Source organism: Astyanax mexicanus, chromosome 16 (genome assembly GCF_023375975.1).
Source record: "Astyanax mexicanus isolate ESR-SI-001 chromosome 16, AstMex3_surface, whole genome shotgun sequence".
In the NCBI taxonomy this organism is placed as follows: Eukaryota; Metazoa; Chordata; class Actinopteri; order Characiformes; family Acestrorhamphidae; genus Astyanax; species Astyanax mexicanus.
This window is the reverse complement of record NC_064423.1, coordinates 38,940,997-38,955,208: the sequence shown is the minus strand read 5'-3', so window position 1 is coordinate 38,955,208 and position 14,212 is coordinate 38,940,997. Positions and strand designations below refer to the sequence as shown.

At 36.6% G+C, this 14,212-nt stretch overlaps 1 protein-coding gene and 1 long non-coding RNA gene across 3 annotated transcripts in view; both read right to left on the bottom strand.

The window, feature by feature from the left end:
* LOC125782188 (uncharacterized) overlaps positions 1-14,212 on the bottom strand; it is a 114,220-nt gene that overhangs the window by 4,702 nt on the left and 95,306 nt on the right. The gene's annotated exons all lie outside the window — the stretch shown is intronic.
* The window catches only part of ext2 (exostosin glycosyltransferase 2), a 61,412-nt gene that overhangs the window by 2,191 nt on the left and 45,009 nt on the right, over positions 1-14,212 (bottom strand). For both annotated transcript variants that reach the window (XM_007232900.4, XM_007232899.4), the window contains exons 11-14: positions 12,659-12,825; positions 8,984-9,127; positions 8,699-8,827; positions 3,786-3,868 (exon numbers count right to left, since the gene is read on the bottom strand). In XM_007232900.4, coding sequence (XP_007232962.2) covers positions 3,786-3,868; positions 8,699-8,827; positions 8,984-9,127; positions 12,659-12,825 — 523 coding nt within the window. The remainder of the gene's footprint in view (positions 1-3,785; positions 3,869-8,698; positions 8,828-8,983; positions 9,128-12,658; positions 12,826-14,212) is intronic.

The window sequence follows — 14,212 nt, the reverse complement described above, 5'->3', positions numbered from 1 at the left end:
AAGAAAATGTTTTTTTTTATTTTTTTATTAAGAATTATAGTTTTGTTAACTTAACTTAGCTTAGTTTTACCTGCTAGAAACATGGAGACACCCCTGTTCCTTACTAGTGTCACATAGCGTGCCTTATAGTGCGAAAAATAGGCTACTTGGAATTAGGCAATCAGGGAGAATTATATAACAGTAGTGCTGGAGGGGGTATGACCAAAAATAATGTATATCACAGTATTTTTCGAAATTCTGACGGTTTTATGGTATATCACTATATTTTTATTATTTGTTTTTATTTATTTATTTATTTATTTATTTTTACATGACTGGGCTTTTATATAGTTCTGTGAGTTAGGAGTACTGTTAGGAGTACATATTATATAAAACACTAAGGCTTTAAATTAAGGCTTTGATTAGTATTGGGTTTACTTTGTCCCACAAAAATCCACGAAGTAACACAATATATGAAAAATCAGACTTCATGTATGAATGTAAACAATAGACCTTAAAAAGAGATACACCAAGTTTAACACTGTTTAAATATTTTAAATAGTTCCATAAACACTATAAATGCTTCTAAAATACTCAAAATTTAAGTATTCAAAAAGATATTTCTCAAAAGCTTAATAATTAATAAGCTTAATAATTGCACAAGTAATCTACAGTATTAACATGTATATATATATATATATATATATATATATATATATATATATATATATATATATATATATATATAAGGGTTATAGTTATGCTCTTGAAGTTTATTTGCACCTCGTATCCAGACAAGAGCAACTTTTTTCATTTGTCTCTTTCTGAGTGAATAATTGCTGCTGTTGTTTTTCAATTTTACTTTAATAAATACACTCATATTGTGTGAGAAACAGCAACAGGAGCTCCTCAGATAAAATGCTGTTCTCATGATTCTCCAAGCACTCCTTGTTGTGTATTACTGTTATTACTGTATTAATTGGTGATGAGTAATTAGTAATATATGTATAGTGAAAGGAACACCATGCACAGGAGTTCAGCTACTGGGGGTCAGAACTGCAGGATTCTTGGCATTCCCCGAGAGGAGAACAGCCCAGTTTTTATGGCAGGAAACGTACTGAGAGTGAGAAGCACGACCAGAGAGACCTCATCAATCTCCCCCAAGACTGAACTCAAAGATCTGCACAGCCTGTGAAGCTACGCTCTGTTACTACACCCCTTATTCACTGCCAAGGTCAAACGCCTGCTCACGGACCAGCTGTGAGTGGACCAGAACCAGAACCAGGACCAGAACCAGAACCAGGACCAGAACCAGAACCAGGACTGACTCTCCCTATAAATGACATTTCTTCAGCACCATCATCAGCTGATGCAATGATAATTCATTAAAATTAGAGACCGAAGCTTAACCGTTATCTTCAGTTAGGCTTAGTTCTAGATAATAATTTGATAATTATATTTATCATGTTAGTATTTGTCTAGCTTGGAACAATACGAGAGAAACTATACTTAGTATTTATTATTAACCATTATTATCAAGTTATCATCAATAAACACATTTATTAGAACATTCCCGAAACATTTTTAGAACATTAAAGGCTAACCTTCTTCTCGTAACGTTCTTATAACTTTCTCTCTTCGCTGCAGAGAAGGACACGCTTTACACATGCTCTTCTGGACAAGCTGAGAGATACGGAACCATTACCAAAAGCTTAAGAAGCATGTGTATTGAGGGTGTCGAGTAATATTACAGGATTGTACACTAATACTATGCCACTGTCGTGCTCAAATCTTATCTTAAGTCTGGCTTAAGACTGGACACAAAGCGTTGTGTAACCAAATATAAAGGACACGGTTTGCACATACACTTCTGGACAATCTAATAGATATGGAACCATTAGCAAAAGTAAAAGAAGCATGTGGACTGAGGTCATAGAGTAATTATACAGAATTTTACAATTTTAATACCATGCCACTGCAATGCTGAACTTTTATCTTAGTTTGTCTTATTCCATCATCATTACTTTTTCCATCATTAGTTAAGTAAACCAAATTACTGGTTAGATAGCTGCATGGTGGCATGTATGTCAAGGTCTGTCTCTCAAAAATCAGCAGCAGTTTGTTGGCTGCCAAGCCTTGCCCAGCATAACCACTGATCTGTTAGCATTGTTACTGTGCCATTGGCATACTGCACTGGTTAGCATTGCTACAGCCTCATTAGTAGTGCTACTGCGCCATTAGAATGGCTACTGCACTGGTTATTATTGCTACCGCATTACTAGCAGTGTTACTGCACCATTAGAATGGCTATTAAATTGTTAGCATTGCTGTTGTATTAGCACTGCTTTTTGTTTAGTTATAATCAATGTTATCACTACCACATATCATTAGAATCGCTAATGCATTGTTAACAATGATACTGTGCCTTTAGAATGGCTAATGCCCTGATCATTATCGCTACTGCATTACTAGCAATGCTAATCCGCCTTTAGAATAGATACTGCATTGTTAGCAATGCTACCATACATTTATAATGGCTACTGTATTGTTAGCAATACTACTGTGCATTCAGAATGGCTACTGCCCTGGTAATCATCGCTACTGCATTACTAGCAATGCTACTGCGCCATTAGAACAGCTACTGCATTGTTAGCAATGGTACTGTGCCATTAGAATGGCTACTGCCATGGTTAACATACATACTGCATTGTTAGCATTGCTACTGCATTAGCACTGCTTCTTGTTTAGTTATGTAAAGGTTAAAGGTTAAAAAGCTGCTAGGATACAAATATAAGTTCTCACAAAAATGAGTAGAAGTGCCGGCATTGATACTGCATGATACTACCATACTACTAGAAATGTTAGTTCACTGTCGGGAACGCTACAATGCTGTTAGCATGTCTACTGCATCACAAGAATGACCACCACACTCTTACCATCATTGCTATTGCATCATTAGCATTGCTATTGTGTTGTTAGAAATGCTACTGTGCTGTCAGAAATGCTAGCACACTTTTACTATTGCTATAGCATCGTTAGCATTGTTACAGTGTTGTTAGAAATGCTACCACACTTTTGCTATTGCTATAGCATCGATAGCATTGTTACGGTGTTGTTAGAAATGCTACTGTGCTGTCAGAAACGCTACCACACTTTTAATATTGCTATTGCATCCTTAGCATTGCTATTGCACTGTTAGAAATGCTACCATGCTGTTAGCATGGCTACCACATCAACAGAATGGCTACTGATGTTCAGATATGTAAAGATTAATGGTTAGAAAGTTGCATGGTTGCAAGTATGCAAAATTCTCTCTCGCAAAAATTGTGAAATTGTTACATTTTGAGCGGGTTACGAAAGGCAATACTTTTTATGAGACATAAAACAATAAAACCACATCAGTTTTAAATGTAAAACAATATAAAGTGCAGTAATCTGGTTCCAGTAAAGGTTTTCTTTAAACGTCTAGTCTGTTTCTGTGCGTGTTTTGTCTCTTTCGGTCTATTCTCCGCTCTGTACAGCAGAACAGACAAATGAAAGGGGCTATTTTGTGAGCTCTGGCAGAGCGTGAATCCAGCAGTGCTGATCAGACTGCAGCTTGGCACGCAAGCCCAGCCTGTGCTGGATGCAGAGGTTCTTCACTCTCTGGCTGCTGGAGGCATATCTCTCCTGTGAAGGGCCACAATGAGGCGATTGTTGGTGAAATACACAATGTGTTTCAGATGTAGACGTGAGCCATGCCAGGGTCAGAGCGCTGCCAGAGCTCCCTTTTGTCCTACACTCAGAGAACCCCACTCATACTGTACCTCTCCACCATGTGCGTCTGGTCTAGGGACAGGCCGTCGATCGCCGTGCATTCTGGGCACTTGAACTTCTTACGAGGAGTCACCTACACGGAGAAAACGACCGATAAAAGTTAAATATTACTTGTTTTATTCATGTTCTTTTTGTTACTTGAGTATGACACTCTGCTAAAACTCCAGATTAGAGTGTGTAATGAATTTTGATCATCACTGTCATCAAAACCCTCATATGAGATGATACCACAAACCCTTCAGGAAAATAAATGTTTTTTAGATTATTTTTTTGTAATTTTGGAGAATTTCTATTGGTACACGTATAAAATCAATTCTTTTTAACATAATGTAAAGACGGTAAATACATATTTGGATAATCCTTTTAACATTACATATAGATGTACAACAGTCTGTATTTACAAGGGATGAACTGAAGTGGGAATTCCAGATCAATGCCTATATCAGATAATACGCATGTACTGTATATACAGCTCTGGAAGAAAAAAAAAAAGAGAGCACTTAAAAATTATGAGTTTCTTTGATTTGACCAAATTAAAAACCTCTGGAACATAATCAAGAGGAAGATGGATGATCACAAGCCATCAAACCAAGCTGAACAGCTTGAATTTTTGCATAAAATTATCCAAAAGCAGTGTGTAAGACTGGTGGAGAAGATCATGATGCCAAGATGCATAAAAACCGTGATTAAAAACCAGGGTTATTCCACCAAATATTGATTTTTGAACTCTTAAAACCTAATGAATATATACATGAATTTAAAATAATTGGGCCAGCATCACCCCGTCCTTTTTTAAGCATCCATTAAAGAGATCTGAGAGAAAGTATCTGTTTGAAATGACAGTTTTGCACGTCTTGGCTGGACTTTACACAGTGCCAGTCAAAAGTTCATTATTTAAACATTTCTGCATGAAAGAAAAAACATTTGGAATTATTTAGTAATGAAAAAAAGTGTTAAACAAACCAGAATATGGTTTTCTCAGTCAGTTTTATGAGGTAGAGTCACCTGGAATTCAGGCTTTAAGTTAACAGCTGTGCTGAATTTGTCAAAGAGTTAATTACTTGAATTACTTGCATTAATTATTGTGTTTGAGAGCATCAGTTAAAGTAAAGTAGTGAAGAGGTAGAGTTACAGGTATACAGTGAATAGTGATTTTTTAAATAATGTTCTAATCCAGATTATTAGAGGCAAGAACTACTCAACTAAGTAAATAAAAATAAATAATCCGAAAAATTTCATGAAATTTGAAAGTGTCCTGAAGTGCAGTCACGGCAAAGACATCAAAAACATTATGAAGATGAAACTGGCACTCATCAGGAGCGCCCCGGGAAATAAAGAGAAAGAGTTCCCTCTGTTGCACAGGAAGTTCATCAGAGTTACCAGCCTCAGAAACCAACCAGCAAGTTAAAAGTGTATTTTAGTTTAACACTTTTAAGTTCCTATGTTTCTTGATAGGGGTGGGCGATATGGTCCTAAAATAATATCACGATATTTCATGGTATTTTCATGATAATGATACACTTTAAAGTAAAATATTTTAAAAATACACTATACTCTGAAGGAAAATATATATATTATTACATACAATATAATATTGCACACCCCTAAGTGAGAAAAAATACAAGACTTTTATAAGATTTGGAAAAGAAGGCAATGATCCAGAATGTCATGATACTAATAATATTATTAATGCACTCCAAATATCTCCATATATCCAGGATTAAAGTAAAATAAATGGGTACCACTTTAAAATAAGACTACCTTCATAAAGGGTTTATAAATGGTTTACAATTAGTTTATTAATGGTTACTAATAAGGTTGTAAATGCCATTAATAATCAGTTATAACACATACATAGAAAGGGCAATAATGACCTGTTGTTTGCCAAATAGTGAACCCACAGCCATCTATATTGTTGTCCTTTCTACGTATGTGTTATAACTGATTAATAATGATTTTTAAGGCATTTACAACCTAATTAGTAACCATTAATAAACTAATTGTAAACCATTTATAAACCCTTTATAAAAGGTAGTCTTATTTTAAAGTGGTACCAATAAATGATACTGGTCAGATTTAATCTGTCTCTAGTAGATATACAATGGGAAATGGGATGGGTGACATGGCACGATACTTTAGGGATATAATATCGTTCACGATATTTAAATTTTTTGCGATATTATTGTGTACGATACAATATGACACACCCCTAATTCTAATTCTTGATTCCTCATAATATTATGTTTAATTATTATGTTTATTTAATTTAGTCTACAGCAGGGGTGTCCAAACTACGGCCCACGGCCATTTGCGGCTCGTTTCCTTTTTTGGAGCGGCCCGCGAGGTATTTTAGAAATAGAATGAAAGTTGGCCCGCTGTTAAGCAGGTTTTTATAATGTGAGATTCAAAGTTTGAACGCTAGGTGTCAGAACGGGGCAAAGAGTCTAAAAGGGGAGAGAGTGAAGTAGTAGCGCAGAAAAACGGGCCAAAGAGTCTAAAAGCGGAGAGAGTGCTCAGTTGTAGTGCAGAAAAACGGGCCAAAGAGTCTAAAAGCGGAGAGAGTGCTCAGTTGTAGCACAGAAAAACGGGCCAAAGAGTCTAAAAGCGGAGAGAGTGCTCAGTTGTAGCGCAGAAAAACGGGCCAAAGAGTCTAAAAGCGGAGAGAGTGCTCAGTTATAGCGCAGAAAAACGGGCCAAAGAGTCTAAAAGCGGAGAGAGTGCTCAGTTGTAGTGCAGAAAAACGGGCCAAATAATCTAAAAGCGGAGAGAGTGCTCAGTTCTAGCGCAGAAAAACGGGCCAAATAGTCTAAAAGTTGCCGTAATTAAGGAGTTTAATATTAAGAGACATCATGAAATGAAACATCAATTTAAAAAATCTTAGTTTACACAACACTGTCAAAGATAGATAAAGATAGTAAGTCAAGTAAAATGGTGTGTAAATGAAAGTAATCAGGAAAATGTATTATTTAAAGTGGTATATTTCATTATTTGTTTTATTACAGTCTGTGGCCCGTGACTTCAAATATATTTCTCCTTCTGGCCCCCAACAAAAAAAGTTTGGACACCCCTGATCTACAGTAATAACTCATATGCAGTAATGAGAGGGAGGTGTGTTCTGGTGACCAGGATAAACTGTCCAATCAGCTTCACTCATTAGAGGCCTGAGACGTGATGTACGACCTAATCCGTCCTCCATATTGGAAAACACACACACACACACACAAAGATACACGCAAAAACACAGCGTTCCCCCGAGTGTGAGCTGGGCCGGGGCCAGGAGGAGGTGTGTGTGATGTGAGGAGGATGATGAGGTAAGGGATGGGCTCGGCTCTCGGAGCGAGGGGCTCTGGTGGGCTTATGAAAACAGCAGAGCTTCAGCCTGAGACTCCCAGATAACAGAGGTTACGGCTGGGTCTTCAGAGGGCGTCCAGCACCTGGACAGAGTCACGATCTGGAGACGGGGGGACGGGGGGGACGAGGGGACGGGGCGAGAGCTGATCACAGACACAGCACCGGCACACACTATCAGCACGCCTGCATTCCTTAACCCTGCACTCTCTACACCCCCAATTCCCCCCCCCCCAAACATCCCCACCAACACCCACACCTCCACCTCCACCGGGGGCAGCACATCAATTTAACTGACCAGCAAAGAAACACAACGGTGCACCTTAAATCAATCCTGAACTATGACTGTTAAATTAATCAATTAAAATCTCTAAATTACTGGAAAACATCTTTAAACATCTTTAAGACAATACACTTCTTTTAAACATACAGTACCAGTTTAAAGTTTGGACACATCTTCCCAATCAACATTTTTCTAGTTTACCGTGTTAAAACAAGCCATGCTGGAAGAACCTCTAGCTAAAAGTGTAACGCTATCGAGTGGCATTTACTAGCGCTTAGCACTGCTGCTAACTAAACAGAAACTCTTTATTTATCCAAATAAACAGTTTTCAGGAGAGAAATCTGTGTAGATTAACATCCAGCGATCGTTTGACTTGAATATTTATTTTATTATTACAGTTTTGTTTACTTAGATCAGGGGTGTCCAAAGTTTTTTTGTTGGGGGCCAGAAGGAGAAATATATTTGAAGTCACGGGCCACAGACTCTATAATAAAACAAATAATGAAATATACCACTTTAAATAATACTTTTTCCTGATTATTTCATTTACACACCATTTTACTTGTCTTACTATCTTTATCTTTGACAGTGTTGTGTAAACTAAGATTTTTCAAATTGATGTTTAATTTCATGATGTCTCTTAATATTAAACTCCTTAATTACGGCAACTTTTAGACTCTTTGGCTCGTTTTTCTGTGCTAGAAATGCGCACCCTCTCCGCTTTTAGACTCTTTGGTCTGTTTCTGACACCTAGCGTTCAAACTTTGAATCTCACATTATAAAAACCTGCTTAACAGCGGGCCAACTTTCATTCTATTTCTAAAATACCTTGCGGGCCACTCCAAAAAAGGAAATGGGCTGCAAATGGCCCGCGGGCCGTAGTTTGGACACCCCTGACTTAGATGCTTCTCCCAACTTTACCATTAGAAGGGAAATATGGCAACACCCTTGTTCCTTAATGGTGTCGCTTAAAATGCACCTTGTAATCCGGTGCACCTTATGTTTATATAAATAGACCAGAAAATAGACCTTCATTGGTAGTGCGCCTTATAATACTTAAAACACAGTAGCTTTAAAACACAAAAAAGGGGAAAATACTTACTGTACATTTAACTTAACAGCTCACCATATGAAAAAAAAATGTATAAAATGTACAAAAAGTTTTTTAAAGTGAAGGTTAACGTCTATTCTTGACACAAAAGATGCATTATATTAATATTAACCCAAATAAAGTACTGCAAAATATTAAGAGAACAAAGCAAAACAAAATACCTTTATTGGAGCTTTTCCAGTGATGTTGGCCACAAGGAAGTTCATGGCGATGTCTTCACAGTTCATGTGAGCATCGACCCAATTTTTAATGTCTCCTGGCATCTTGTATGTGTAAAGATGATTAAAATACTGAAAGAGGGAAAAAAAAACACATTTCTATATTAGCAACTTTAATCAAACTCTACCAGTGAAAACTACACAGAACTATAAACTTTATTAAATAAATATATAGTTTACAACTTAATTCTGTATAATAGTCAGACCCCCTAAGAGAATCTACTATACCTTATGGTAGAATGCGGCTCCAGTCAGCACCATAGACACTTCATTAGTCCATTCAGACTCGTACTTCCACTTCCCCATTTCATGATCCCACAAGTGGAGACGACCAGGGTATCCCACCAACCGATCCGGGAACTCACGCCATACCTACAGACAAACACATACAAAAAAACAAATACAGAACAACCCATATAAATAAAACAAAATCAACTATAACCCCATCTTACAGTCTTTTCCCACATAAACCTGTCAGACTTTTCATTTTGGCCCAAACCTGTAGTACCTGTTGTACTTAATCTTATTTACTCTTAACTTTTACTTTTTACTTTCGGTCTTCACTTAGTCAGTCAATTTGGTACCACTTTAGGGTTCATAAATGGTTTACAATTAGTTCATTAATGGTTACTAATTATGTTGTAAATGCCTTAAAAATCACTAATAATCAGTTATAACACATAATTAGAAACGGCAACAATAAAGATGGCTGTGGGTTCACTATTTGGCAAACAACAGGTCATTGTTGCCCTGGGATGTTTTAACTAATTAATGATTTTAAGGCATTTACAACCTAATTAATAACCATTAATAAACTAATTGTAAACCATTTATAAACCCTTTATTAAGGTAGTCTTATTTTAAAGTGGTACCGTTAATTTTTTATTTTTGTCTTTATTTATTTATTTATTCTATTTTTAGTCCTCTATTTTTGTATTTGTTTTTACATTTTATTATGCTAACTATTTATCGTTTTATTTTATTGCTTTCCATTTAAGCCTTTTCTTCTGAATTTTTCTATTTCCACTTAATTAAATCTTATATTGTTTGCTTGTTTTCTAATGCTACTCCCATTGATTTTTTTATTGTTTTGTTCATGAAGTTCGTTATTTTAGCTCACCAAATTAAATAATTGATTTAAATTTTTAATTAAAATTTAATTAATTAATAATTTTTAATTATTTTTCAGTCCCTTTAAGTTTTAAACATTCAATGTATTACCGAGTAAAAATAAAGGTTGACTGATCGATTGATTGATTTATGGGTGAACAGTGAACGGAATGCTGCAATTTCAATAAATTACATGCAATTTTTTGTTTGATTAACTAGAATTTATTTTATGTACGTTTTTTATTACATTTAAGCTATTCAGGTCTTCAGAATACCCTGCAACGATACAACCTAAATTATATAAAAGGTAGCAGTAAATTGCCAGGGCGTAAAGTATCTGAAAAAAATATATTGTGTAAAAAAAAGAAAAAAAGAAAAAAAAAAGCAGTAATGGAAATAAACTGAGTTTTTGGAATAGATAAAAAAGTCAATTTCCAAAGTCTTTATTTGTAGTAAAGCAGTGCTGGAACAGATGGTGTTACTGCTCTTACGCTCTACTGCAGCAGCATTTACACACTTACACACTTACAGCACATTCACACTTTTATCATCATAAAAACTAGAAAAAGACTCAGAGAAACACAGAGAACTCTGTAACTATTAAAAGTAGAAGTTCTTTTCTTTAGGGAAATTACAGATGAAGCCAGAGAGCGGTGAGTACTGTTTCCTACACCTTCAAATAAAGACTCAGGAAGACGTCTGGCTGACCCACATGGAAACAGCAGCTTTAGCCTTTAGCTCTTTAGTTTAACATGATTAAGGACTGAGTCTCAGTTTCAGCAGAGACGTGAAGAGAAGAGTTAGAGGTCTTGGCTCGGTCATGCAGCATTGATATTAGTCTTCTAAAAAAACACAGATACATTCTGATGAAAATCAAAGCCTGTAATTCAGGGCTTTTAAAGCCTCTTTTATTTTTAAACAGCAGCAGATTCACTCTTAAGCAACGTCAGGACGAATCAGTGATCCTGCTAATCCTGCAGATATCTGGCACACCTCGAGTTTATGATTGAGAAATCCTTGAATGTCATTCCGATGTGACACAGAAGCTCGTCTGGTTCGCCAGACGCCCCGTCTCAATCTGCCTACTATTATCCATCATACAATTATCCATAAATTACGCTCAATTCTCTCAATGGGGTATAAATGGCTGCAGGTGAGCTTTAAGCAGGCCTGCAGTGACGGTCAGCTTTAGCCAAGCCTGTCATCAGCTCTCTCACATCAAAACCCTGTCAGAAGCAAGTAGCTGTGATTGAATATAAGAGATCCAGAGGTGAAAAAGGTTTTACGGGTTTTGGATAGATTTACACTACAGGAAAATGCTTCAAAGCACTGCGTTATGGGCTCGTGTCCAACTTAGGTAAAGATATGCAAAAAATGACTTCTAATCAGTTTGTATATTCATAAAATAAACTACCTTTCCATGAAATAAAATGTATATATTGTAAATTATGGAAGTCCCTGCATTTAACACACTGTTCAGGCATTCTTAGAACAGACATGCTAATACAACAGCACAGTCTTTGATTTAATCTCCTAAGACCCAAACTCAAGACCTGAAGCATTTTTTTTTATTTCTCTTCGTTATTTGGGCTAATTGGCACCTGATTAGATTAAAAACAAAGAATTATCTTTTTACATGATGTAGTTTATGAGAAAAATGATGTCCACATATGAGGACTTTAGTTTTATATTTCGATAGGACACAATGAAGTCGCAATTTTATATTGTGCCTGAACACAGCAGCATGAGTGCGAAACAAAAGTCGAAACAACAATTGTGCCCTACTGTGTTTACTGTTTATTTAAATCTCTGAACAAAATTGAAACTGTAACGTGACAATATAATGGCTGCATCTTGGTTCTTCAACACAGCTTACACGTTCTCAAGCCACTTTATTCTGACTTAAAAGAACCAATTTCATGTACATTTTATGTATGAGACTTGGTTAAAACTGTTGGTTAAAGCTCTTGCCATGCTGGTCAGCCAGACGTCTTCCTGTACCAGTTTCTAAGAGTGTGTGAGTGTAAGTAAATATATGTATGACTGTGCCTAGATATGGATTGGCACTTGGTCCCAAATGGTAAAGTGCTGTAAAGCTTGATGCAGTCCTCCAGGTGGATGGTTGTTTCCGGTTGGGAGTACGCTGTGCTCTATTGGCTGCTGCTTCTCACTGGTGTGGGGAGGAGTGCTGAGTATAGGTGGTTATTTGTAAAAACATGATTGTAAAACATCCTTGGGTTTTTAGAAATGCGTTGTATAAGTGTAACTTCATTCACTCATATCTTATTAGCCAGGTTTTAATCATAAATCTGGGAGTGCAAACACACCAGACAGTTCTGAAAGGGCAATGCAGAGACATATTTTAGAAGAATCTTCAGAATGTCTACAGCAAGATTTTAAAAGCTCTGTGTCGTGATCAGACCATCCTATCCCACTATACCTTGGTGCATGCCCACAATGAGAACACTGAAAGAAATCAGAATAAGTGTACATATGTGCTGAGAAATCTGATTACAGAGTTACAATTTAGCTTTCTTTACTGGATTTATCTTGTTTTTAGCATTAATTTAATCTAATGGTGGGAATGTGTTGACAGGAAGACAAAACTTGGCACACCAATCACATTTCCATTACATTTATATTACATTTACATTTATTCAGTGCAACTCACAAGGTCTTTCTGATTACAGGAGTGTTAGGAGTCTTGGCCAAGGACTCTTATTTAAATTAGCTTTTAATACATATACACATTATTAATGACCAGATGAAGTACTAATCTGAGACTTCACCTACCTCATATCCAAACTGCAGCTCATCAGAGGTCAGCATGATAATGTCGTCATCAATGGCTAAAACCGCCTCCGTCTCGATCTCATCGAAGGGGAAGAAGCGATTGCTGAGTTTGTTCTCCTTGGTGCGAACCACCTTCAGCGGCACAGCTACCTTCGGCCAGAGAGACTCTGTACATGTGAAAAGAAGAGAAACAGAGAGAAAAAATGCGTTTAAAACCAAAAAAGGACCTCAACATATGGTAAGCAGACCTGTCACCAAGCCAATCACAATTATCATGTTATTGATTTATTGTACAATACAAGGACATAACCTACTGTGTCTACTTGGTGAAGAGAGATGGGTATGCAGATATGCTGACTTTTTTTAAAAACAATGTTTTTATTTCAAGTTCACTTATATTTAATTATATTTAAATCACATATTTTTAAATTCCAATTTGTCTAAATGTGTAAATATTCCTAATAATACCTAATATCGTATTTTTCGCACTAAGGCATCCTGAATTATAAGGTGTATTATGCAACACTAGTAAAGAACAGGGGTTTCGCCACGTTTTCCTTCAAATTCAGCAGGTCTCACTGATGGGTGGCAAACAAACAAACAAACAAAAACATTTTAAACATTTTAAAGTGAAACAAGCGCTGGATGTTATTCTACACAGATTTCTCTCCTGAACACTGTTTATGTGGGTGAGTAAAGCCCTTCCGTTTATTTACAGTAAGCTTACATTTCCAGATTTTCACTAAGGCTGGGTGCAGCAGCATTAGCAGCTAACCACTAGCGTTAGCCTCACACTGGGGAACCCTGAGTGTTCCAGTAAGCCAGGGCTTGTTTTAATACTGTACACACTCAGTAAATGATTTTAAGTGCACCTTACAGTGCTAAAAATATTGTAAGTTCATTGTTCTTTCAAAAATATTGTGCAACTGCATTTTTAAGCTATAATTTGATCATTGTATTAGTGGTATAAAGTTCTTAAAATTGACAATATCATCGTTTATTGCAATTATTATGGCGATAATATATCATCCAGAAAAATTGTATATAATAAGCTTATCGTACAACATGACCTCCTCTAAATTGTGCTTTGCTTAGTAAGGAGAGTCCAAATGACTCGGACTCTAGACATCTCTAGCCTATACTGTATAAAAGTTATTATACAGGTGAACTAAAGCTAGTATTAAAGATGGTAAAGGATGGCGGCAGTGTCTGTAGAAAGAGAGCACGGGTGGTTCAGTCTGAAGCCGGTATAAATCTGACCACACTGACATTCCTCACAGGGCAGGAAAGACAACACTCGACGTGTTCAGTTGTGTAAGAGCTTGGGAGTCGTCCAAAGCACGGAGAAGACGGATGGCACATAACGTGTCACCTAATAAACCTGCAGAGAGTCTGTAATTCTACTCCACATGAATACCTCTCTTCTTCTGTTCCCCTGATTACACACCGGGGATCAGAACAACCACCCTGAACACCAGAACAACCTGATCTCAGACTGTACTGACTGACAGCATGAGGAACACAAACACAACGGGCAAAAAAAGAAAGAAAGAA